Genomic DNA, 24,884 nt, shown 5'->3' with positions numbered 1-24,884 from the left:
TAAGGCTGATATGACTTAAATTTCCTCTGTGTGGAACACAAAAAGATATTTTGAAGAATGTTGGTAACCAAACAATTTTGGTGACCTTTGACTTCTAGACAAAAAAATGAGAAAAAATGTCTTTTATGTTCCACAAAAGAAAGTCATACCAGTTTAGAAGGACATGAGGGTGAGTAAATTATTTCATTTTTGGGTGAGATATCTTTTTACGATATTAAACATGTTGGGTTTATATTTAAATTCATGTTACATAAAATGTTAGCAAATCAAAGTGTTTTACTGAATCTCTAACAGTTGCCACCTACATCAATTAGAGAGAGAGAAAAATGTTCCTGTTAAGCTGTTTCATACTATTTTAGTCTAATTTTGTGCTCAAGACCAGCGTCCCACTGATAATGATGTATCACGATGTCTGGAGTGAAAAAAACGCAAGTGATTGTTGAATGTAAATTGTTATATAAGTAAGCTGCTGGGGAAAAGTTAGGAAGGAATAAAACTCCAGTGATGTAAAAATGAGTATATATATAATTAGATACTGCTGACTTCAGCTGCCTAGTGCTTATATGGGTTCACTGTGTGCCCAAAGGCAGTGTGTGTGGTTCAGGGCACTAAAAGAAAGGACATATAAATAGAGGTGAAAATTTACAACGTCTCATTAAAAACCGATGCTAAAATCTGGAACCTATTGCACTTGATTTGTAATCTTTGATATATGCTGCAGTAATGGTCACAGACAAATATATGCACTTACTGTCTTTAGTAAGAAAACCTGACCTGACAATAAATATCAAATGCAATATAAAGAGAAAACAGAAAATAGACAAGCGCTCATGTTTATCTGAGCCCTAAAATAAAGTCTTTATTAAACATTTTGTACAATAACATTAAAACAAAATACAATAGATTTATAAAGAATATTTATAGTGGAAAAAAAAATCAACAAAGGTGAGGTTAAAAAACAGTCTTGTGAACTTGTACATATTTGAGAGCAGGTAATCCCACGCTCCTTTGCTGACCCCTAAAGGCCAGTAGCGGCTTCAGTCTGTGCTCATTTTGTGATGCGTCCATTCGTGTTGTGCATGTGTCATTTAAAATCGTACAAAACATGTCACGTTGTACAACCTATTTCACAGCTCTTGTACGCAAAATCATTTGACATCCAGCATCATGATATTGTGTAACACAAGTCACTTTTGTAAGATGTTGTCAGTGTACTGCATTAAGATTATGATTGCTTAAATTAAAAAAATAACAAAAACAATTCAACACAACACTAACTAAATACAGTAAACACATGTACCAAGAAAAAGAGGGACAAAAGGAGACCCACAAAAATAGATACAGGCTTTATACACTCTCTTTGTAAAACAAACAAACAAATCTGAATGATCTTATATAACCCAATGTAATGTCTCGAAAACACATTATGTTTTGTGAAGTGTTTGGAATGGTACGTGATAGAGGCTCTCTGTAGTGCATCTTCAATAGATGTATTTAACTCATCTGAAGTGTTTCCATCAGCAGGCTCCAAGCAGACTCAATACACTACACCATCTGAACAGTATTGCACTAGTATTGCACTCCTCTCTGGTAGACAGCACAGGACTAACTATAACCATGTAATGTACCCTATAATCTTTCTTAACAGGATGAAATGTTTTGACAGGCATATTATGCAGCATTAATGATATACAAGACAGACTTGCAATGAAAGTATTAGTGCAAAAGTTTCCTTGTTTCATCAGAAAAATCTCTTTGAGGCTGTTTCAATGGTACAAATATTAATATGCATTTAAAATGCAGGTTTTTGCATCTGTGTTCCGTTGTTCAGAATTCAAGCATAAATATCATACAGTATGGAATACAGTTAAAATGCTTTGGACAAAATAGTTTTTAAAACTGTCTTGACATTTGTTTTTGGCACTAATGGTCAACAAGACAATTTTTACCTTTTTAAAGGAGCTGTTCACAAAAAAATGAAAATTCTGTCATTAACACCCTCATGTCATTCCAAACCCGTAAGACCGTTCATCTTCGGAAGACAAATTAAGATATTTTTGGTGAAATAGAAGAGCTTTCTGACCCTTCATAGACAGCAATGTAACTACCACATTCAATGGCCAGAAATGTAGTACGGTGTAAAAAGTTTTCATCAATTTCAACTTAAATACTTAAGTTTAGCAGCTGCCTTACCATTTTAAGTTAAATCAACTTAAAAGTACAAGTAATTTCAACTCAGAAGTTAAATCAACTTAAGTCATTTTAACTCATTTTATTGTAATGTGTTAAAATGTCTTGTAGTTTTAAGTTGATTTAACTTTAAGGCAGCTGCTGATCTTAAACTTTAAGTTGAACTGGTGAAAACTTTTAACAGTGTAAGGACTTCATTAAAATAGTCCAACCGTAATTTTATGAAGCTACGAGAACACTTTTTGTGCACAAAGAAAACAAAAATAACAACTTTATATGCTCTTGAGAGTACCATGACGCATTTTGTTTTCTTTGTGCATAATGAGTATTTTCGTAGCTTCATAAAATTATGGTTGAACCACTGATGTCACATGGACTATTTTAACAATGTGCATTGCTGTCTATGCAGGGTCAGAAAGCTCTCGGATTTCATAAAAAATATCTTAATTTGTGTTCTGAAGATGAACGAAGGTCTTCTGGGTTTGGAGTAATTTATGACAGAATTTAATTTTCGGGTGAACTATATCTTTAAAATCAGCCTAATATTAAACAAGCTAACATTACAGGGTTAATAAATCTAAGTGTGAACTAACTGAAGCATTTTAAAACATTTCAACAATAATAAACCCATGGCTATTATTGTCAGAATCTGGATATGGTTCCTTCATACTACAAAAACCCTGTTAGATTAAACAAACATTAAAAGTCTTTTAAACAAATGTGCTTGAGCAAAAGTGTCTGTGATGACAAGACAAAAGTGTTATGAAAGGACAGCATATTTTTGAAGGCACAGCAATTTAGATATATTACGGTAGTGATCATTTCAACAGCTAACAGCTGCTTGGTTTAAGAGCCAACATAAACCAATCTGCTCCAAAGAGAAAGATAGCAAATCATAAATCTCCTGTTGTCACAAAAATCTTCTATTTTTAAATAGATTCAAAATGTTTTGTAGTCTTTCTTTTGGTACAGACAGCATTTTTGATTTTTCAGCACTGTGACTCCACAGACCGGCTACTAGTAAAGCATCAGCCCAATGGATAAAAACCATTTATCTCCTCAATCTTCAGGGTTTGGTTTTAAGTACTGTTGCCCTGTTCCTGTTCAAACAGCAGCATGGCGAGCTGAGAGCGTGATCCAAGGCTGTCCAGGGTGCTCTGCACACACCTCTGGTAGATATCTTCACTAAGACGAGGATTACACGGCTGGTAGCTGTATTTCTGATGTAGGGCCGGCTCCACTGCTCGGAAAACATGGAGGCCAGAGTATTTGACAAACATGTCGTATATATCCAAGTTCTCCAGAATTTCCTCGTTCTCCTGGACATCCGAAGACATGCGCGTTCGGGTCGCCATGTAGTCCGAGTTGTAGAAACACGCTTCGGTGAAGGAACTGCGATCAAAGTGGCCAGTCTCTTTAACCAAATCCATCGTATTGGGAAGAGGCTGGTTATGATAAGCAATGTCGGGACTGTAGTATTGAAAATGAATTGGAAAAAACACCTGCCAGTTGTTGATGGAGTTCATCCGACAGCGGTTGAGGAACTCCGAGTTGATGCTGGTTTTCACAGTGGCGAAGAAGAACAACGTGTCAACCGGGTGCTTTTTGGAGATGATGTCCATAAATTTGATTTGAGAGGGGCTTTCGCTTTTAACGCTGATCCAGGGGATTTTGACCGTTGGGTACCGGTGTTCGTAAGCACTGATCTGCGCTTTGACGCTGGCGAAGATGTCATTCTGGTTGACTTGTTGGGCCTCAATTGGATCGTAGATAAAGAGAAAGGTCAAAATGGCATTCTCACTGGTTTCAAATGCATTTGTGGCATGCACTTCTAAAAACTGCTGAACGTGCTCTCGGTCTTGAAGAGTGACGGGTAAGATTATGTGAACTCTAGCTGCTTCTGTGACATAAGGCATTGGGATGATCTCAATACGACTGAGAGGCCTTACAAGGTGGACCCTCTTGGTAATAGAGCGACTGTGTCCTTTCTGGTTAACCACCTCCAGTTGGAGGTCCAGGGTGTACTCCATTCCTCTAGTGGGGTCAAAGCGCCTGTATCCGTTAATAAGCTGCTGCTTCTTCAGGTGAAGAACAGGCTTGTACTTCTTGTTGAGCTCACCCATGGCAGTCTCAATGACGTCAGCGACGTCCAGCTTATCGATTCCACGGAGCTCGCATTTCGGAGAGCCATCGATGCAGGAGTACACCTGATCCTCTGTAAAGTAATCCCACCGCAAGACTTCGAAACGTGTCTTTGGCTCAAAGGGTGGATTGATTCCAACAGGCCACAAGGCACTACGGTTGCCCTCGAAAGCCACCACGCTCACATTTTTTATTTCTGCCTATTAAAAGAAGAGGAGAACAAAGTATGGGATATGATTAAGCATTTTAAGGTATTTGATTAGCAGGTTATTACCTTCATTTGAAAATTCGTAATGACTGCACATTACCAGGGCACTTTGAAAATGAAGAACGAAAAGTGCTAGCAATTTTACACACCCTTACAAAAAGCCCATAATGAATCACAGTACTCAAAAGGTCAAGGGAAAGAAGCTCTTCTCTCTCCATTTCTTTTTAGTTTGGCATCTTTATTAGTCAGCACAGGTTTAGTATAAGGGTACCTGCAATTTTTTGATTTCTTCGTATGTCTTCTGCAGCTCAATCTCAGTGAAGTGTTTGTGAAGTCTGTACATCTGCTCAGGATCAGACACGGGGTGGACGGTCAGTGCATTCGTAAACAGCACATTATCTTCCTTGCTAGGGTCAGAATTTTTTCCCATTTCATAATAATAATACTTCTGGCCCTGAAAAAAAAAACAAAATTAATATAGAAAGTAGTTAGTGAAATGGTTGGTGCCAACACATAATTCTCATTTAGGAATAGTTCACCCAAAAATGAAACTTCTGACATCATTTAACTCAACATCAAACTTTCCAAACTTTTGTCTACTGTTGAACACAAAACATGATATTTTGAAAAATGGTAACCAAACAGTTGACGATAGCCATTACTTTTAAAGTATTTTTTTCCATACAGATTTGGAGCAACTTGAGGGTTAGTAAATGATGACAATTTTAAGTTAATCTTTAAAAACACTAATAATTAGGAATGCACCGAAATTCTGGATACACTTGGCTGAAAAACCAAACGTGTTTTGTCTTATTTCATCATATATTATGTCTTATTTCATTAAAAAACAAAGTAAATTTGTAAGACTTATTTAATTTAACTTATTTTAATGATACTCAATTTTAAAAACAAAAGACAATAACATAGCTACACTTTTATTGAAAGCAACACAATAAAATTGGACAGAAAACATACAACATTAAATATCAATATATTATTTTTATTTTTATGCAGGTCTATGCAACAGAATTAGATACACTACCAGTCAAAAGTTTTTGAACAGTAAGATTTTTAATGTTTTTTAAAGAATTCTCTTCTGTTCACAAAGCCTGCATTGCATATGCACCACAGCATATTATTTTCAGCTCACATTTTTGGCCATTTTTCTCTTTCAGACAAAAAAAAGAGCTCAAAATTTCAGTGCATCCCTCCCTATAGTTTAACACTGTTAAATGTCTTCAACAAATCTGCCTAAATTAACCTTTACCATTTAAAGTTATTTAAATGTTTTATTTTTAATTTATTTAGACAAAACAGTACAGAGTTTTTATATCTGCCATTTACGGAATTCTAACATGAAAATAATTACTGGCTTATTTCTATTAGCCAGAACTTAAATATTAGTGCATGCCTTTGGAAATCAATGTTCAGGAGAGGTTCTGGATCTCTTCTGAATGCTGTCTCCAAGTTGCAACAATTGATGTTTAAGCAAAGTAAATGCTTCCACATTTGGCCCTGCAGGAGTACTGCTCCATAAAAGGATGTAGGAGGCACTACAGTGATGTGTTGAGAAACAGGAGGTGTTTTGACGGCAAAGGCAGAGGTGGATTTATAACTGGATGAAATGCCAAATGGAGACAGTGCATCATGTTTAGTGTGTCTGATCCACTGTCTCTCTTCCCAGTAGCTCCACACTGACATCCGGACATCTAATGCACCTCTCATGGATTAATAGAGGTCTCAGTACCTGTTTCAAGAACAGATTAACCGGAGGACCCCAGACCCCTCCAAACAAAAGGGTGACATATGGTTTAGTCTCTAAAGGTGAGATTCAATTTTGAGCTGTGATTCTGTCTGGGCTAGAGGTGCCAAAGATCAATAGCATGGTGACAAAGTAGACAAACATTAAAGTTTTTCTTCTTAAATTATTATCTTAAATGTGAATTCATTTTAAGAGATGCATGAGTCTGAATGAGTTTGTTTGAGTAGGTGTGAGTCTGAAATGTGTGTGGCAGTAACTTTGGTCAAGTTTTCTTCTAAACATTCTAGTTTCTAGAGTCCAGTACAAATTTTAGCAGGTGTTTATACAAGCTAAATGAAAGACCACATAAAGACCACTGTAGGAAATTATAGCACAATAAATTATAGTATAAGAGGTTTTCAGAACTACTTTAACCACACAAAAGAGAAAGTGTGAGGTCTGTGTAAAGACATGTCCCTCATTTTATATCTGGATCTATAATTTACATAATTTAAATAGACAAGAAATTTAACACATTTTTGTGTGGGAAAAAAAAAGCAAGCAAGCATAATGTAACCAAAAACAATCAGATTTTCACACAAGTCCGGAAAGTAAACAAAGAAAATCCAATCAAACAAATGAGACAAAAATATTTCCTTTGTCATTTATTTATTCAGGAAAATTATCCAATATTATATATATTTGAGTGGCAAAATTATGTGAGTGTCTAGGATTAGCTGTTAATTTGAAGGTGAACTGTGTTCCCAAACAGCAGGCATCCACTTCCGAAAGCAATCACCGCATTTATTTTGTTTGTCTGCTCGTTCTGAGGCGCAAGTAATGTATTAGATATGAAAAGATCATATTCAGTAGCTTCTCTTACTTTTTTTAGTGATTTAGTGCCAGTTTATCAGAAAGTGACTATTTTGTTCTATTTGACTCGTTAAACTCGCAACTTTGGATGGAAACCCGGCTAGTGAGATGATGAGGTGTCTTTGCCTGGCGTGTTTTATTTAAAGTCTGATCATGTTTATGAAAGTGTATCATTGCAAAAACAAAGGAGATCTCTGAGGACAGATCTCTGAGTTGCTGTTGCTTATCAGACTGGAAAAGGTTCCAACCCCATCTCTAAAAAGTTGGGACTCCATTGTGTGCAATTGTGTTATTGTGTACAAATGGAGGCAGTTCATTACTATTGTTACCCTCCCTAGGAGTGGTCCACCAACAAAGATTACTGCAAAGCAAGACGTGTAGTAGTCTGAGAGGTTTAAAAGGGGTCATCGGATGCTCATTTTCCATAAGTTGATATTATTCTTTAGGGTCTTAATGAAAAGTCTCTAATATACTCAGATTAAAAATTCTCAATGGTTTTGTAAACGTTTTTACCTTGTCAAAATGAGCTCTGCAGAATTCATCTCATTCTAAGGGGTTGTTCCTTTAAATGCAAATGAGCTCTGCTCGCCCCGCCCCTCTCTTCTCTCTGTGGAATGACGATCTTGTTTACTTTAGCCGCATTTAGCCGCGTTTAGCCGCTAAACTTCCTAACTACCACGTTATGAGGAAAGGCGATCGCAAAGATTCAGATATGTAGATCGGGAGGTGCATTCCATTCACAAACAAATGTAATCCAACTGCATCTTCAGCTGCTCAGATGTCGGGAGTAAATGCCGACCACTATGTTCATTATTACATCCAGCAACACAACACCTCAATCGCTCAGAGATATTCTTGTCTAACTTACATCCCTGCTTCGGCATCGAAACAAGGAAAGTTACTGGACTGTGACAGCTGGTCTGAGGTGACGCTTATGTCAATCAACTATCGTGGGAGCGGCCGACAGGCATTTGAGAACAGCTCAATTTGAAAAAGGGGATATTATTTTTACAGATTAATTAAAAACCACTGCATGGATTTTTATCATTATAGGGTAGATGTGTACATACACTGCCAACACACATTGATGTTCAAACAACATGAAAAAGTGAAGTTTGCATCCGATGACCCGCTTTAAATGAACCCTGCGTAACTTCTAAGCAACTAAAGGCCTTTCTTTATCAGGAGAACACTGAACAACCATGGTCTGTGTGGCAGAGTTGCAAGAAGAAAGCCACTGCTGTCAAAAAAGAATTGCTGTCTGTCTGCAGTTTGATAAAGATCATGTGGACTAGCCGTAAGACTACTGGAGATATGTTTTGTGGATGGACGAGAACAGAACTTCTTAGTTTAAATAAGAAGCAATATGTCTGGAAAAAAGAACACACACCATTCCAGCATAAGAACCTTATCCCATCTAGTATCATGGCTTGGGCCTGTTTTGCTGCATATGTACCAAGACGGCTTGCCAATATTGATGGAACAGTGATTTCTGAATTATACCTGCAAATTCTAAGGGAAAATGTCAGGACATCTGTCTGAGAACTCAAGAGAAAGTGGGCCATGCAGCAAGAGCAGCAAGACAACGACCCCAAGCGAACCAAATAATGGTTCAAGAAGGACAAAGTAAATGTTTTGGAATGGCCGAGTCAAAGTCCAGACCTTAGACCAACTGAAATGTTATGGAAGAACCTGAAGCAAGCAGTAGGAAACTCTGAACTAAAATTCCTATAAGCGGTTGTGCAGGACTGATCAGCAGTTATAGAAACGCTACCTGCAGTTATTGCAAAATGGGGTCAGACCAGATACTAAAAACAAAGATTCACATACTTTTGCCAGTAACAGTTGTGTAATGCTGTATCATTTTTCTCAATAAATAAATGACAAAGTATCCATTTTCAGTCTTGGGGTAAGGCATTACAGTAAACACCAGTTACACAATCCGATTACTTTTTCCAAGTAAATAGTAATGTAATTACTTTTGCATTTACAAGAAAATATCTGACTTACTTTTTCAAATAAAAGTAAGTAATGCCAGTTTTCCCACTGACTGATTGACAGCTCTCCTGTCACCATGCTGAGAGACATGTAGGAGTGAGTCAGTAGGCAGACTCTGAATATGATGCAAATCTGCATCAAATTAAATGTTAAAGGGGTCATTGAACGAAAACTTCACTTTTACATGTTGTTTGAACATTAATGTGTGTTGGCAGTGTATGTACAAATCTACCCTACAATGATAAAAATCCATGCAGCGGTTTTTAATTAATCTGTAAAAATAATATCCCCTTTTTCAAATGGAACCACTCTCAGATGCCTGTCGGTGTGGCGTCACACACGCCGCTCACACGATAGTTGACATGAGCATCTTACCTCAGATCAGCTGTAACAGTCCGACCTCCATTGTTTTGATGCCGGAGCAGGTATGTAAGTTAGACGAGAATATCTCTGATTGAGCGATTGAGATGTGTTGCTGGATGTAATAATGAACATAGTGGTCGTCATTTACTCCCGACATCTGAGCTGCTGAAGATGCAGTTGAATATGTTTGTTTGTGAAGGAAATGCACCTCCCGATCTACATAAATGCATCTATGTTTATGCAAATCATTCATGATCCAGCTTCACTTACAGCATAAGTGAATATAAGGTTTTTTTTTTTATGAATCTCTGCAATCACCTTTCCTAATAATGTGCTAGTTAGCAAGTTTCGCGGCTAAACGTGCTAAATGCAGATAAAGTAAACAATCTCTCAGAGCAGCACATCACTCCACAGAGAGAAGAGAGCAAAAATGATTTAGACTAACATTTTAAACTAACATTTGTGCTTCTTTTTTGTTATTGCTGAAGTGTTTCAAACCTTCTTTCCCTGCATTCTAATGTACAGATATGAATTTACTTTTCCTTAAGCTTGAGGCTTATTCATTTCACTTTTGATGTGAAAGGGATTTTACGTTTGCCAAAAATAGAACTTTTTATATTTAAAGGGGTCATCGGATGCCCTTGCGGAGTTGATGCGGAGTTGACATGATTCTTTAGGGTCTTAATGAAAAGTTTATAATATACTTTGGTTAATAATCCTCAATGGTTGTGTAAAACAACACCCTTTTTAGCTTGCCAAAATCAGCTCTGGCCTCTGTTGGTGTGACGCCACAGATTAATTAAAAACCACTGCATGGATTTTTATCATTATAGGGTAGATGTGTATTTACACTGCCAACACACATCAATGTTCAAACAACATGAAAAAGTGAACTTTGCATCCGATGACCCCTTTAAAACAAATAAGCAGGCCAGCCCAGATTTTAAAAAGTAACTTAAGTAGGGAGTAACGCAATATTGTGATGCATTACTTTTAAAAGTAACTTGTTTTACTGGGTTCTCTTCGTCTACTTTCAGGACTTGATGTTTTGGGTCATATTTATGCAGAAATATACAAAAAATTAACAAGGTTTCAAAAACTAGCATTGCTTCACATTTCCTGTAGTACTTCACAACTCAAGTACAAGAAAGAAAAACAAGACAAGACAGTGCTAAACACTATCTAGGTGTGCAATGGCCAGTGGGGTGCAGACACTAAGCACCTGAGCCGATTAGACCACAGTCAGAGAAAAGTGAGTCTAATCTGATCAAGCTATTAAAAGAACAAGACAAAACACTAAGCCACAATTTGCACCATTCTAAACGAAATCACAGTCACATAAACAACCTAAGCCTAAAAAAAGTTGGTCAAGTGGAAAATACAAAGCTAGAGTGAAAGATGTTTAGGGAAATTTAAAAATTTCTACCTGAAAATTGATGGACAGGACTATGAATTCTTGTTTTTTAAAAGTCTGTGTATAGTTTAGACTCTTTCTTGCTAACGCACTGAATTCCCAGTCAGGCTCTGGGCAAACAGGGATCTGTGGATGCAGAAACAAAGCCTCTGACTTACATCACCTCTAACCTACAGACAAAGACAGTAGAACTGAAAGCTCTGTGTACGGGAGTCAGAAGAGAGGCTGCAAAAAGGTATTTCAGGTGAGAAAGGCCATGATGCCATATTACCACTGAAAATAACATTCCAAACGAGTACTGTTTTGTACGGTTTCTGTACTTGAAGACGGTGGGAAGAGCAACTAGTATGTGTCTTGAATTTATTTCCAGCATTTACTGGCAGTGAGCGTAAAGACCTGAATAGAGGTGAAACTTCAGACATTGAGCTGACTGACAGACTAAAGCAGCAGACTGGAGACCTTTCCTTTAATTGCTGAGAGCAGCAGCATATTTCAAAGGAGACATCTGAATCTTGTCTTTGGTTATATATGTATGCTAGTGAGTTGAAAGGCAGTGAGATTTAGTTTCATCAAGAATAAGGCCCCGTTGGGTCCCACGCGGTAAGAGTGAGACATGCTACTAGTATAAAGCTGTCTGTCATCAAACACCGCAGGTTTACCACAGGGAGTCTGACTCTCTTTCAATCAAGGCCACAGAGATGGAAATTACAGACACTGATAGCTCATTCAAATAATGTGGAGCTGAAAATATGCCAAGTAATTTTTTTTCTACACAAAAGCATTTCCAATAACACCACGTTCTAGTATCTCACATTCACATTTATCTACCAAACATAATTATGTGTGGAACTAAAACAATGATAATACTCATTATAGAATTAGATTCCTCATAAAGCGCCCTAAACACTGCCATTACACTTTCTTTTATGATTAGAGTATGATGTGCCAAGGATTACGTCACTGCATTTAAGTGCACTTAAAATGTTGATGTTAGTGAAACTAAAACAAAAAAAGAGTTTAGAGTGAAACTGAACCAGACAGGTTTTGGTGAAGTCTGACTACTAGAGCTGGATAATGTGATTGTAGCTCGGCTTCCACGATGTAAACATGTTAATCGGACTACAACTGGCTCAGCAATGCGTACATGCTCTGAAAAACAGAGGTGACGATGTGCAGTATGTATTTAATCTTTTAAATATTTGATTACACATTATGTCATGTCATTTTGGAGAGAAAGACTGTAGATCAAAAGCTGTACCTTGATTATAACTGCACACGTTAACATCCTCATTGTTTTAGGCCTTTTTGGCACTTTTATTGGTTGGATATTTTAAAAACCACAGGAAATGATGCAAAGATGGGAGACAGGATCAGAAATTATGCAAGACGACCTTGAACTTGCATCGCCCACTTCAGCAAAACATGTTGAAGCATGTTAACTGTAGGTCGTCCAGAATTAAAAACAGAGTTACATGTTTAAAATAGTTTTTCTTTTTAAAAGAAGTTGACTATTTTATTCTGTCTATTTTATTAAAACTGACAGTAAAGACATTTTATAATGTTACAAAATATTTCTATTTAAATTAAAAGATGTTCTTTTCCACTTTCTATTCATCAAAGAATACAAAAAAAATGCATTATGGTTTTCACAAGAAATATTAAGCAGAATGTTTTCAATATCAATAATAAGAAATGCTTCTTGAGCACTAAGAGCATATTATTATGATTTCTGAAGGATCATGTGACACTGAAGACTGGATTAATTGCTTCTAAAAATTTAGCTTTGCCATCACATGAATACTTTTTTTTTATTCAAAATATATTAAAAATATAATAAAATAAAAACATTATTTTTTACTGTATTTTTTTATTTAAAGATAAATAAAACGGTAACACTTTACAATAAGGTTTTATTAGTTAATGTTAGTTAATGTATTAACTAACATGAATGAACAATGAACAATACATTTATTATAGCATTAATGAATCTTTGTTAATGTTAGTTAATAAAAATACAGTCGTTCATTGCTAGTTCATGTTAATTCACAGTGCATTAACTACTGTTAATACATAATTTCAATAATGCATTAGTAAATGTTGAAATTAATAAATGCTGTAAAAGTATTGTTCATTATTAGTTCATGTTAACTAAAGTAGTTAAAGGAGAAGCTAACTTCCAAAACAAAAATGTACAGATAAATTACTCACCCCCTTGTCATCCAAGATGTTCATGTCTTTCTTTCTCCAGTCATAAAGAAATTATGTTTTTTGGGGAAAACATTTCAGGATTTCTCCATATAGTGGACTTTAATGGTGCTGTGAATTTAAACTTAAAAAATGCAGTTTAAATGCGGCCTCAAAGGGCTCTAAACGATCCCAGCCAAGGAAGAAGGGTCTTACGATTGGCCATTTTCTAAAAAAACATTGACAATTTATATACTTTTTAACCTCAAATGCTCGTCTTGTCTAGCTCTGCATGAACTCTGTGCATCTCCAGTTCAATACGTTTAGAGTATGTCAAAAAACTTTCATCTCATTTTCTTCTCCAACTTCAAAATCCAGTGTTTCCCCTACCGTTATATTAGGGGAGCGCCCGCCCCCCCCCAACAGCACCCCCCACCCCCTTTGAAGGTCAAGTTCATTTCATTTTCAGTACAGCGCCAGATTACAACAGAAGTCATTTAAGGTTACCTTTCCCATAGAACAGGTCCTTACAGGTCTATAATCGTTTATTAAACAAACAACAAGCCCCGTTCACACTACAAGCAACAGGCAGCAACAAAGCGACACGATCCCATTCATTTCAATGGAGAGCTGGCAATTTCAGGCGACAAGAGTGACATTGAGCTACAGCAACCGTTGGCAACCGGATGGGGCATGTCCAGCGACGCGACAAAGTTTAGAATCCCTCAACTTTATGCAAATGAAGAGGAACTTTCGACAGCGACAGCCAATAGGAATGAAGACAGTAGAGCTCATGTGATCGTTCTCCTCTAAGCCGTAGATAAACATACGCAATGGAAAAAAGTAGGCTCTGCTTCTCATTCGTTTTTGTTTGTATGTACGGATTTAATTTATATTTATATTATATTTAGTCTTTTGCCTCCAAAATGTTTATATTTAGCAGCAAGAAACCTGATTCGCTGTCAAGGCAACCAGTAGTGAGAACACCAACTAGCAAAACTCATCGCCAGCTCCTGAAAATGAGAGTATTATACAGTAGACTGTATTGAATCGGAATGCATAGAGTTCAGGCAGAGCTAGACAAGATGAGCATTTGAGGTTAAAAAGTATATAAATTATCCATTTTTTTTTTAGAAAATAACTGATCGTTTCGCTAGTTAAGACCCTTCTTCCACGGCTGGGATGATTTAGAGCCCTTTGAAGCCGCATTTAAACTATATTTTGGAAGTTCAATCCCGTGGGCACCATAGAAGTCGACTATATGGAGGTAATTCCTGAAATGCTTTCCTTAAAAAACATAATTTCTTTAGCACTGAAGAAAGAAAGACATGAACATCTTGGATGACAAGGCGGTGAGTACATTACACGATATACAAGATATCTGTCAATTATTGTTCTGGAAGTGAACTAATCCTTTAACTAATGTTATCTTAAAACCTTATTGTAAAGTGTTACCAAAAAAATCTTACTGACTCCAAACTTTTGTGTGGAAAAAGCTGCTGTGTACTGTGAAGATCACAATACAATATTTTTGCCCATATATGGATTTTATGGAATATAAAGGTTTTCCCAAGGCAGAGTGAAACTATTTACATATTTGTAAGCTTCCACTGAATGCAGGACTTATCTCACCTCAAATTCTTCTACACAGTTGGTATCAGCATAGTCAATGATGCATCGTCCAAGCCACTCGTCATGTCTGGCGCTGAGAATGTCGTTCCTGCAGTTCTCCAGGAAAGGCTGGAGCTTTAGCAGAAGGCTGCGGGACAGCAGGTATCCAAAACCCCCATAGCAATACCGTCCCTGCATCTCACCTCCGATGAACTCTTCTGGGCTGCCCATATATAGCACCCGGTCCATACTCAAGTGCTCCACCAGAGCTTTGATACGATCTGCCTGAGTGTACGTGTCGTCCTGGGCGAGGTAGAACCAGTCATACTCTGTGATGTAGTGTTCTAGGATGTACTTGATGGTCTGGAACATGTTCCAGATGAGGCGTTCATCACCGTGGGTGACCACGACCATCCCGTGGGGTATCTTGCGGCTTCGCGTACCAGTGAAGAACACAACATTGTCCAGATGATGGCTGATGGTGCGGTTGACGGCCACACCTAGAGTGTTGATGCTGTTTTTGGAGGTGAGTATTCCCACAAAAAGACGCTCTCGGATTCCCAGTTCTGTGCTGATGTATTTCGCCCTGTGGAAACAAATAGATCACTACAATTTACAACTCATGATTGCACAACTCAGGACTGCAAATTTGTAATTGCGACATTAAACCACACGGTTAAATGAAAGCCTCATTCTACACCAGAGTAAACAAAATAAACCGGTTATTTCTGAAACAGCGTTTTTAAAAAAAGGCCACATTCTAAGATCTTCAGTTGCAAGTTACAAAGATGCAATTACAAAACATATTATAACAATTAAGGGAAAAAGTTGCATTAAAAATTAAACTATAACTGAAATTAAAACTTACAGAAATAAATAATTTTTATTGAATTAAACTGAAAGACTGAAATAAAATGAAATATAAATATTAGATGAAAAACCTCAAAACTTAAATGAAAATTAGAAATGTTGCCAAAACTAAAACTGAAGAAAGCTATATAGAAAAGCTATATAGAAATATCAAAACTAAAACTGAAGAAAGCTATATAGAAAAGCTATATAGAAATATCAAAACTAAAACAATATAGAAAAAGAAAAATGACAAAAGCACATAAAATGACTCAAATTAAATAAAAAAGAGTTTCCAATAAAATAAACAAGACTGAAATAAAATAAAATATAAATAATAGATGAAAAACTTAAATGACATTAGAAATGTAAAACTAAAACTAAAATAAATTAAAGCTATAAAGAAATTAAAAAAAAAAATTCAACTAATAAAAATGACAAGCACAAAACTAGTAAAATTAAAATATAGAAATCTAAATATAAAAACAGAACTAAATCTAATGCAAAATAATTACAAATACTATAACAGTATAAATAACAAAAAAATATCACTATTAGGAGAAAGTTGCATTAAAAATTCAAAATAAAACAGGACAAAAAATAATATATAACATAATATTGAAAAATAAAACAAAAAAATGACAAAAGCACAAAACTACTAAAATTTAAACAAAATAAAATACAAAAACATAAAAATAAAAATAAAGCTATATATATATATATATATATATATATATATATATATATATATATATATATATATAGAATATATTTCTATATATATAGAAATATATTTTCAATAAATTAAACAAGACTTAAATATTAAAACGTAAAGAACTGAAAAACTTAAATGAAAATTAGTAGTGTTGCTAAAACTAAAACTGAAATAAATTAAATTTACAGAAATATTGGGGGGGGGGACTAATAACAACGTCAAAAGCACGTAAAATTACTAACATTAAAATATAAAAATAAAATCTAATTCAAAATAATGCTAAAATACTATAAGAGTATATAAATAATAACAAAAACAGATTAAACAAAGTCGCAATTACAATAAATAAAGTCAAGTATGTGAGATATAAAGACGCAACTGTGAAATACAGTATACATTTGTAATTATAAGAAACAGCGATAAAACAATTATTATAATATATCATTTTAGGCATAAATTCTTGACGTAAGTTTTGGATAATTTAAGCAGTCAACTATCAGGATGCAGCTTTGTGAACCAGTGCCTGGAGGAAAAGGTTAGTACGAGGTCAACGAGAAACTAACTGATAACCAAAGACAACTGACTCTTTCATGCTGTAGGATTAGTTAACTATAGTCTCTAACCGTCTTAATTTACCTCTGGGCATTGTAAGTGTTGACTGAAATAGAAATGAGCACCATGGGAGCCACCCTGAACGATTAAAGAGTTCCCAATGGGACGTATTAAAAGAAGATTGTGGGAAAGAAAAAAAAACATAGAGTTACAGTATAATCCTGCCACAGGCGTGTTTCATCTAATTCCCATGAAACAACACTGAAAAACTTTGTAGTGTTTGTGAAATGACACAATGAGTCATTGACAAACTTGTTGCAAAATTCTTTGAATAGCAAAAGCAAATATTTGATTTATCTTTAACCGTCAAAGTCTAAACCACAAGCAGTGAAGTGTAGAAGTTTAAGTCACGCTACTAGAAGTGCAAACCAAACTGCGAATTTTCCAGTAAGAGTGGTGTTTTTGTTTTGTCTTCATTATGAGGAGAAAATAAGGTATTTGCACTGGCTGAAAAAATACTGATCTTTAACTACTTGTCAAAGTATCATTAATATGTAAGAGTGTGTTGAAAAACAGCTACTAAAATGAATAATGTAAACATTTTAGAGTTATATTGCAAAATAAAACACGATAATACTATTAACCAAAGTAAACAACAACACCTGATATGTATTTGTGTGGATCTTTTATGGTTTTTAGTTAATCATTAGAGAAATGTTATCTGACAGAAAAGCTTGTACATGACTTCCTATTCACAGCTGTCGTTCATAACAATAATTACTGGAATTACACATTGACCTCAACCCTATTCCATCCCCAAAACATGGGCTATTTTAGATTTTAATAAAGACATCATTTATGAATCACTTTTTTGTCTCCAGCAGAGATTTTGACTGTCTTTTGGAGACGTTTCTTTGAGAACTCCTGTCTTTACTGGTATACACGTACACAACGGTGTTTCAAAATTAAAAAATGCCCATTATGAAGGCCAAAACTGTTACATGCAAGTACATGCAGTGATGGAATCGACTCGCATAGATAACTATTCCTCGGGCTTTATTCTGAGATTGTATGTTATGTTGCGAGCCACCGTGTAAGAGACAGATATAGCAGTCTAATTGGTTTGTCTACCTGAAAAGTTTCTTGGGCTGAGACTGTTTCACTGGTTTATATGGGATTATTCTCGGCTGGAAATCCTCCTCCTCCTCCTCAACATCATTCCCAGTGGAAATGGAGTTGGGTCTCCGAGCTCCTTTTAGACTTCCATCCTGGGATAAAACGATTCCTTCATTTCCTAAGGTGTTAATATCACAGCTCTCTTCTACCCAGCTCACACTCAGCAAACTCAGAGTAAATCCCAGCGAGATCCCGATAATAACCGGGCCGATCGGCCTTAACAGACTGATCAACATAGAAAACCTCATTGTACTCCGTCTACTGGTGCCGTACACACCTCCTTTAAGCGCGACCTTCTGAACAGAGTAGCACACATTAAGAACGCGTTTCGATTGCTAACGGAAACACATTGAACGTATTCCTTTCCTGTAACTGTATCACCTTCCTTCAAATTATTGAGGCATTCGTACGTGTCAGTGGCTCTGTCGCTGCTCCCAGAGGAAATCGAGCGCCCCGCCTACAAGATCAAACGTCATTAGAGAAAGCCGGGGCATCCTTTAAAGGGCGGGGCTAATGTGCTCAATGGGCGGAGCGGTCCCGTTTATAACCCAATGACATTTAAAGCTAATGTCTCTTTGTTATGACGTTTGATCCTTTAAGCTAAGCGGTCCCTTTGAAAAGCTAATACAAAATTCAAAATGTAATGACAATTGTAAATTTCACTTTACAACATAATAACTTTTATATATTTTCTGTCATGAGCTCGGAATCGATGTTTACTTCCTCTCTACATCTTATTACAAAAAATATTTTTTTCCACAAGAGGGCGATGTGATCTCATATTTGACCATACGCTGCTGCAAATTAAACAAATGTGAGATATATATATATATATATATATATATATATATATATAATAAACAGTGAAAGAAAGAAATTCCACCTCCCTTATTTATCGATGTCAAGAATATTATGGTATTAATGAAAAAATAAATGCTCCTGATTATTTCTTTTGGCAATGGGGCAAGTGCTATGACTTGATATTTAAAAGCAATTATTAGACATGTTTCAAGCAATGACGAGTATAATTGCAATGAAACATTATTAAGCTTTTTATTTTCATAAATACTTTGACATTTGAGGTTTCTAGGATACTTCGTTTTGTCTGTTAAAAAAAATAAAATAAACATAAAAAAGACCACCATGCATTCTCACCAGTGTCAAGATTGTGTCATGAGCTCAACACAAGCGTTTTCAGGTCCTTTCTGTTATGCAATAATTTATTTCTTGAGTTCTTTTTAATAAATGAACAAATGAACAAATATATATATATATATATATATATATATATATATATATATATATATATATATATATATATATGTATATGTATATATATGTGCAAATATACTTACATATAAATATACTTAATCCCTGCAGTACATAAAGCAGATCAGGAAAGAGGAAACAAGATTCAACTTCTGACTAAACCTTTCTGAGTCATAATCCATCAGCCGTAGGAAAAATTGTATAATGTAGTTTTGTTTTGGAGGGGATAAAGACAGTATTTCTGTAACAGAGTTATAGATTTATTTGTCTTTCTTGTTTGTTTGGTTTTTTTAATCTTTACTTAGTTTTTCTCATTTTTAAATAATCACTCTAAAGACTTCACTAACTCACTTTAGTGTAAATTTATATATCAAAGCAGTCATTTCAATGAATAAATCTCTTTGAAATATTCATGATTCGAGGCTTGAACGCTGCAGTAACTTAACATGAGTGAAATTGTACAAGCCCCACCCAAATCTCTCTGACACATCAGAAACAAACACGCTGAGTGGAAACAATTTCTTTACGGGCTACAAAAAGCCCAGAGGGAACGTTTCCCTCACTGAGCTCTTTGTTCTAATAGATCAAGGGTGTGTTAGATGTTATCAAGCATATTTGCATGTTTACCTAAGGACGACACATCACAGTGGAAGCCTTTTCAATTGGAAATCATAGCACCTCACCTAGTTCTGCTCATCTGAGTGGGAAACATGATCAGCCTAGTCCCAGATTAAACCTATCAAGTCTCTGTCAGGACATGTTGGCTTTTCTACTCGTGGGTTTTCTGTGGAACTCCGACAGGGCATGTTAAACAGAATTTGCTTGATAGAAGTATTGCGTTTGTCATTTTCTACAGCAGGAGAGATTTTATCATTACAGAGACTGTAATGTCTGCTTTGGATTTTGTATTGCAGATGGGAGAGGTGAATGATTTTGTTGCAGAAGCCATCTGACAGTCATGATCTGTCATCAGACATATTCACGTCAAGCTGCAAGGATAAAGGCTTGTGTATGAGAGCTGACGTTTTCTTTCAACAGGTGTTCCTTGGCTATATTTGATTGTTTCTACTCCTGGAAGTGTTTAGCAGCTGGCATGTGAATGACTGTGATTAAAACAAATCCACGATAGTAACATGTCAAAATCATCTTGAATGGAACTATACTGAATTAACACAATGCACATTTTTCAGCACACCCATCTAGCCTCTGAAACTGTAGCCAAGTGTGCTTTAAAAAAATCTGCCTAGAGCAACAAATCCTCAACACATGGTGGCGCTATATGCTCACACTTTCAGAGTTCAACCTTCTACCCCTTAAGATTCACAGCTTAATGAAAATCATATCCAGCTGTACGATTTTTGCTTCATACCACCATGTGCCTATAAAATAAATGGGATGTTTCAGGGAAACATCTGTTTCATCATCATACTATCTATCACTACCAAGAAGTTCAGAATTGTTAAAATAGTTTTCAAATAGTTTTCCTTTTTTTAAACATTGCTGATTTTCCTTTTCCTTTTCCCGTTTATAAGCTGAGTAAACATAAGGAAAAAGAACTGGATGAGAAGCTACTTATGCAGCGTGACAAAAAAGCTGCTGATTCTAATTTGCAGAGCGTTTATCACACCAGTAATCAGTGTGTGGCCCATTATCTCCTTGGCTCATCTCCTTGAAAATGTGTATCTCACCAGAAAACGTGGCTTTTTGACCGCACAACGACTTCATCTTTTCCATGCTGCATTACTCCAGTATCTCATTTTTAAAGTATTCTATCCATCTATCTTACAAAAAAAAAAAAAAACTTTCTTCCCAAAGTATAAATCTTAACCCAAATATTAAAAAAAAAAAATCCATAAATATCCAAAAATTCCAAATGAGTAATTTTGACTGTAATTTCAATTCTCAGGCTTTTTTAGAAAATTCCACAAAATCGGAAATGTTCCATCTCAGCACATTTGCGTGGTGAAGCATATTAAATGAATCATCAGCGTACTTGAGAAATTCCACGAGATGGTGTTAAATGAACCTGGCCAATACGAGGAGACACAGTGCCTAAAACGAACACCCTCCGTTGGGCCAAAGTTCACAAGTGGTGCTATTACAGAGCATTAAAAGTGACCCATTTGGAGGATGCGACTTCTTCTGGAATTAATTACTGTAGTCTAAGTGAAAACTCTTGCCGCTGATAGGGTGAGCTCATGATCTGTAAAACGGGAACACTTTTATGCAGGAACTGAGTCTGCAAAAAGTCTTACAGAGCAAGCTCTGATTCAACGATGGCTCAAATCTTGTGGTGAACAACAGCTTTTTTTATTGGAATAAATTATAATGCACAAAACAGATTATTATACGGTGCGCTGTGATTATACGTTTTACACTGCCCTCATGTTCTGAAGAGACAAAATCTTACTCATCTGATGCGAGTTCCAGGAAACAGCATGTCTGCCGAATCCCCTCCCATCCTCTGTTGTTTAGGTCATCGCATGACTTGACACTGTCCTTTCTCCATACCGAGCAGCCTGTTCACAGACACACAGAAGCGTGTGGCAATATTGACGTTTTATAACACAAACTCTACTGCCAGTGGTGAAGGAATTTCATGAACTTGACTTCTCATGGGGATTCCAGAAATGACTGTGGCTTGTTTATAAAGGTTATGGCACATAAGCGTCATGTGGTTTTGATTTGGACGTAATTTTTAACTATGCTTAAAAAATATTGTGTGCAATGGGATTTCTAATCGCATTGGATGCTAACGTAACAGGGAGTTGTCTCACTCCCTGTTTGACATCAGAATGTTAAACAATAGGAAAAAGGGGGGAGATCATAATTAACAGCTTTTTTCTCATTAATGGATCTCGAGATTAGTAGCAAAAGCGGGGGCTCGGTTTTACCTGTTTGAGTGAATTTAGCCCAGAATAAATGAGTGACCATTTGGCCACAAGGTCCTGTGTGGTGGACGACTTCTGCATGGGGATTTTTCTACGCCGTGTGTCAGCTGAAGATATTCTCCTGGTCTTCAGAGGGCTGTTCCCAGGAACGCTCAGCCAAGACCCCAGGCTCAACACCCTGCTGTACTTTGAAATGGGATCTTTATTGTCCATAAAGTTTAAGCCAAGTATGAAGAATCGCTCCTCCCAAACAAAACACACACACACACACACACACACATATGTATGAAGAGAGAAAAGGAGAAAGAGCACACAGTCTGTTTTGTCAAAGCCATGTTTCCAATTATGCAGCAGATATATATATAGATGGGATATGATAAAGTACTTTTCATAACTTTCTTTAATATAAAGAAGGCTCTTCATCTCAAGAACAAACCTGTCTTGGTGCAATTAAATGCTAACTGATTTGATTTTTTAAAAGCACATCTTTGCTAAACTGATTTTGTGCGAAATGCCATACACACTAGTTTTCAGTAAATTTATTCACCTTTAGACCGGAATTGATGGCCGTTTCTTAGCAATTAAACTATCTCACAAGACAGGCAGGTTATCTTCCCTCTTTTATGTAATGATAAATTGAACCGCAACACACCTGCGGCTCAGACAAAACTGTTCCATATTTGCTGCTTTGAAGCTGGAGGGAAAACAAAGAGTGAAAATCAAAAAGACCTGACCCTGAGATAACAGATAAACAGCCTATCGCATCCCCTTTCTGCTCTCGGCTATCTCAAACGAGATATGAAAACAGATCCAGAGCTTCCATCTTTGATTGTACCTGTATGTGATGCAGTACATCACTGTATCTGAATCCAATAGTAAAGTGAGACTTCAAAAGAGCAGGGAGGTCTTGGATTTCAATTCGGGACCCCCTGGCCATCGGATAGATGAGGTAGAGCGTGTACGGCGAATGAAGACAACATCACAATGAAGAACTGTCTTGAGAGCCACAAATTACATTGGGAGGACAGTTAATGAGGGTGATAATGCAGATCTTTGCCAATGATAGATGAGGGGACAGCTATTACAGGCCAAATGTGTGAGATTCATGGCTTTGTTTTAAATGCACTACAGGCTAAATACGACGGTGTTTTTATGATTTGATATGCTCATAAATCATTATTTAAACAATGGCGGGCTGGAATGCACACGCACAAGCTGAATGGAATTTAAGAATTTTTGGATTGTCTTTACACAACTAAACAAATCCTAAAATATTTGATAGTGATTCTGAAAAAGCAAGACAGCAAGTCACTTGGAGTAAGTTGGGAAAGATAATATAGATACCTGAGCACTAGTAACGTAATACTGGAATAAAATGTGTCACCATTGCTCACCCTGTCTGGGCTGCATAACTGAAAGAGCATGTTTGTAGAATTCTTCTCAGAGATGGTCATATTGTCACAAATCAGTCATAAATCAGTCATGTATATCAAATTTCTTTCTTTCTTTTTGTTGTTGTTGTTTAAAATAAATAATAGATCTTTAATAACTATTCGCAGGAAACTAAGATATTCATGCTACAGTAGTAAATAATATCTATCTATCTATCTATCTATCTAGCCTGTTCCATAAAGTTGTCAAAAAATGACCGCTTAACAGCGCTGGACATTCGTAATGTGTTGCGTACTACCTGATCCTCCAGAAACTGTAGATCAGAACCGTTTTTTCCTGTATGACAAGGTTCCTGACTCAAGCCCCGGGCGACGTCACTGAGTGGGTGATGAGCTCTGAGTTTCTAACACCACGAGAAAAAGGTCCCCAGCTGAAGGCAGGAAAAAAGCGTGACGAGAGGAGTACGAAATGCCTTCTAGACGTCTACCTGTTTGGATCAGGATGAGATCTGGAGCACTCGCAGAAGGGCGCGCGCACACAGGTTCAGCACATGGCACTCAGATCTCCAGTTTTGCGCTTCAAAAGAACAACTGAATATTTTACATTCCAAACGGAAAGTCTTTTAAAAAGTTGTGGTATTTTAGTAGTTCAGGAGGTTTGACTGCATTCCATCAAGCTCAAGATCTAAGTGCGCTTCTGAGTGGATGTTTCCCTCATTTTATTTGGTTTTGCTGGATGAAGATCTCCAAGAAGTTCGAATGAAGATGCTGACCACTTTTCAAGCGGATTTTGCGATCGTCCTCAGCAGATGATGTGCTTCTTGGAAGCGTGTTATTCAGGGGTGCTGAGTCTCCTCAGAAATAACCAAACTTTCTCACAGGACAAGCCTCCTTTATCTATGGACTAGTCCTTCAGCATCAGACCTCACACTTTTGTCCTTCGCAAGGCATCTGACAATGACGATTCCACTTTCCAGAACGCAACTTGCCCTCTTCTTTATCCTGCTTTGTCCAGTCAACATTATCGGGCTGTGGTGGTAAGTAATATCTCAGGCGCGCTCTCAATCGCCTTTAGAAATTCCAGCAAGCTCCATATTTAACGCTCGATCAGTGTGATTAGTGGGGAACTCCAGACTGATAGTTTAGAGATGATCGAATATGAAAATATGACAACACCGTTCCGGGCTATCACATAATTATTCAGTGAAGAAACATCCCTGGGCTCTCTTAACAATAAATAGTTCTCAGGTTCGGCAAAACCCCCTCTTATTATCATGTAACTTCTTGCGGTACTCCAGCGTGGGGTTTTATGCTTCT

The 24,884-nt window shown here is 36.5% G+C and overlaps 2 protein-coding genes across 3 annotated transcripts in view; one reads left to right on the top strand and one right to left on the bottom strand.

Moving 5' to 3' along the window:
• Positions 1-828: 828 nt before the first annotated feature.
• Positions 829-22,349, bottom strand: chpfa (chondroitin polymerizing factor a). 2 transcript variants are annotated; one of them, XM_051119239.1, is made up of 5 exons: positions 22,180-22,349; positions 21,696-21,804; positions 14,746-15,310; positions 4,812-4,994; positions 829-4,532 (listed from the first exon to the last, which is right to left on the bottom strand). In XM_051119239.1, the coding sequence occupies exons 1-5, from the start codon at positions 22,217-22,219 to the stop codon at positions 3,270-3,272; spliced, it is 2,160 nt and encodes a 719-aa protein (XP_050975196.1). In that variant the 5' UTR covers positions 22,220-22,349; the 3' UTR covers positions 829-3,269. The 2 variants fall into 2 exon arrangements, with proteins under 2 accessions (XP_050975196.1, XP_050975195.1); XM_051119238.1 differs by lacking the exons at positions 21,696-21,804; positions 22,180-22,349 and adding an exon at positions 17,972-18,462.
• Positions 22,350-22,517: 168 nt separating this feature from the next.
• The window catches only part of wnt6b (wingless-type MMTV integration site family, member 6b), a 29,058-nt gene continuing 26,691 nt past the window's right edge, over positions 22,518-24,884 (top strand). The window contains exon 1 of the mRNA XM_051119240.1: positions 22,518-24,604. Coding sequence (XP_050975197.1) covers positions 24,525-24,604 — 80 coding nt within the window. The 5' untranslated portion in view covers positions 22,518-24,524. The remainder of the gene's footprint in view (positions 24,605-24,884) is intronic.

This window comes from Labeo rohita, chromosome 9 (assembly GCF_022985175.1).
Source record: "Labeo rohita strain BAU-BD-2019 chromosome 9, IGBB_LRoh.1.0, whole genome shotgun sequence".
Lineage (NCBI taxonomy): Eukaryota > Metazoa > Chordata > Actinopteri > Cypriniformes > Cyprinidae > Labeo > Labeo rohita.
The sequence above is the reverse complement of the archived record's forward strand: the minus strand, read 5'-3'. Positions and strand labels throughout refer to the sequence as shown.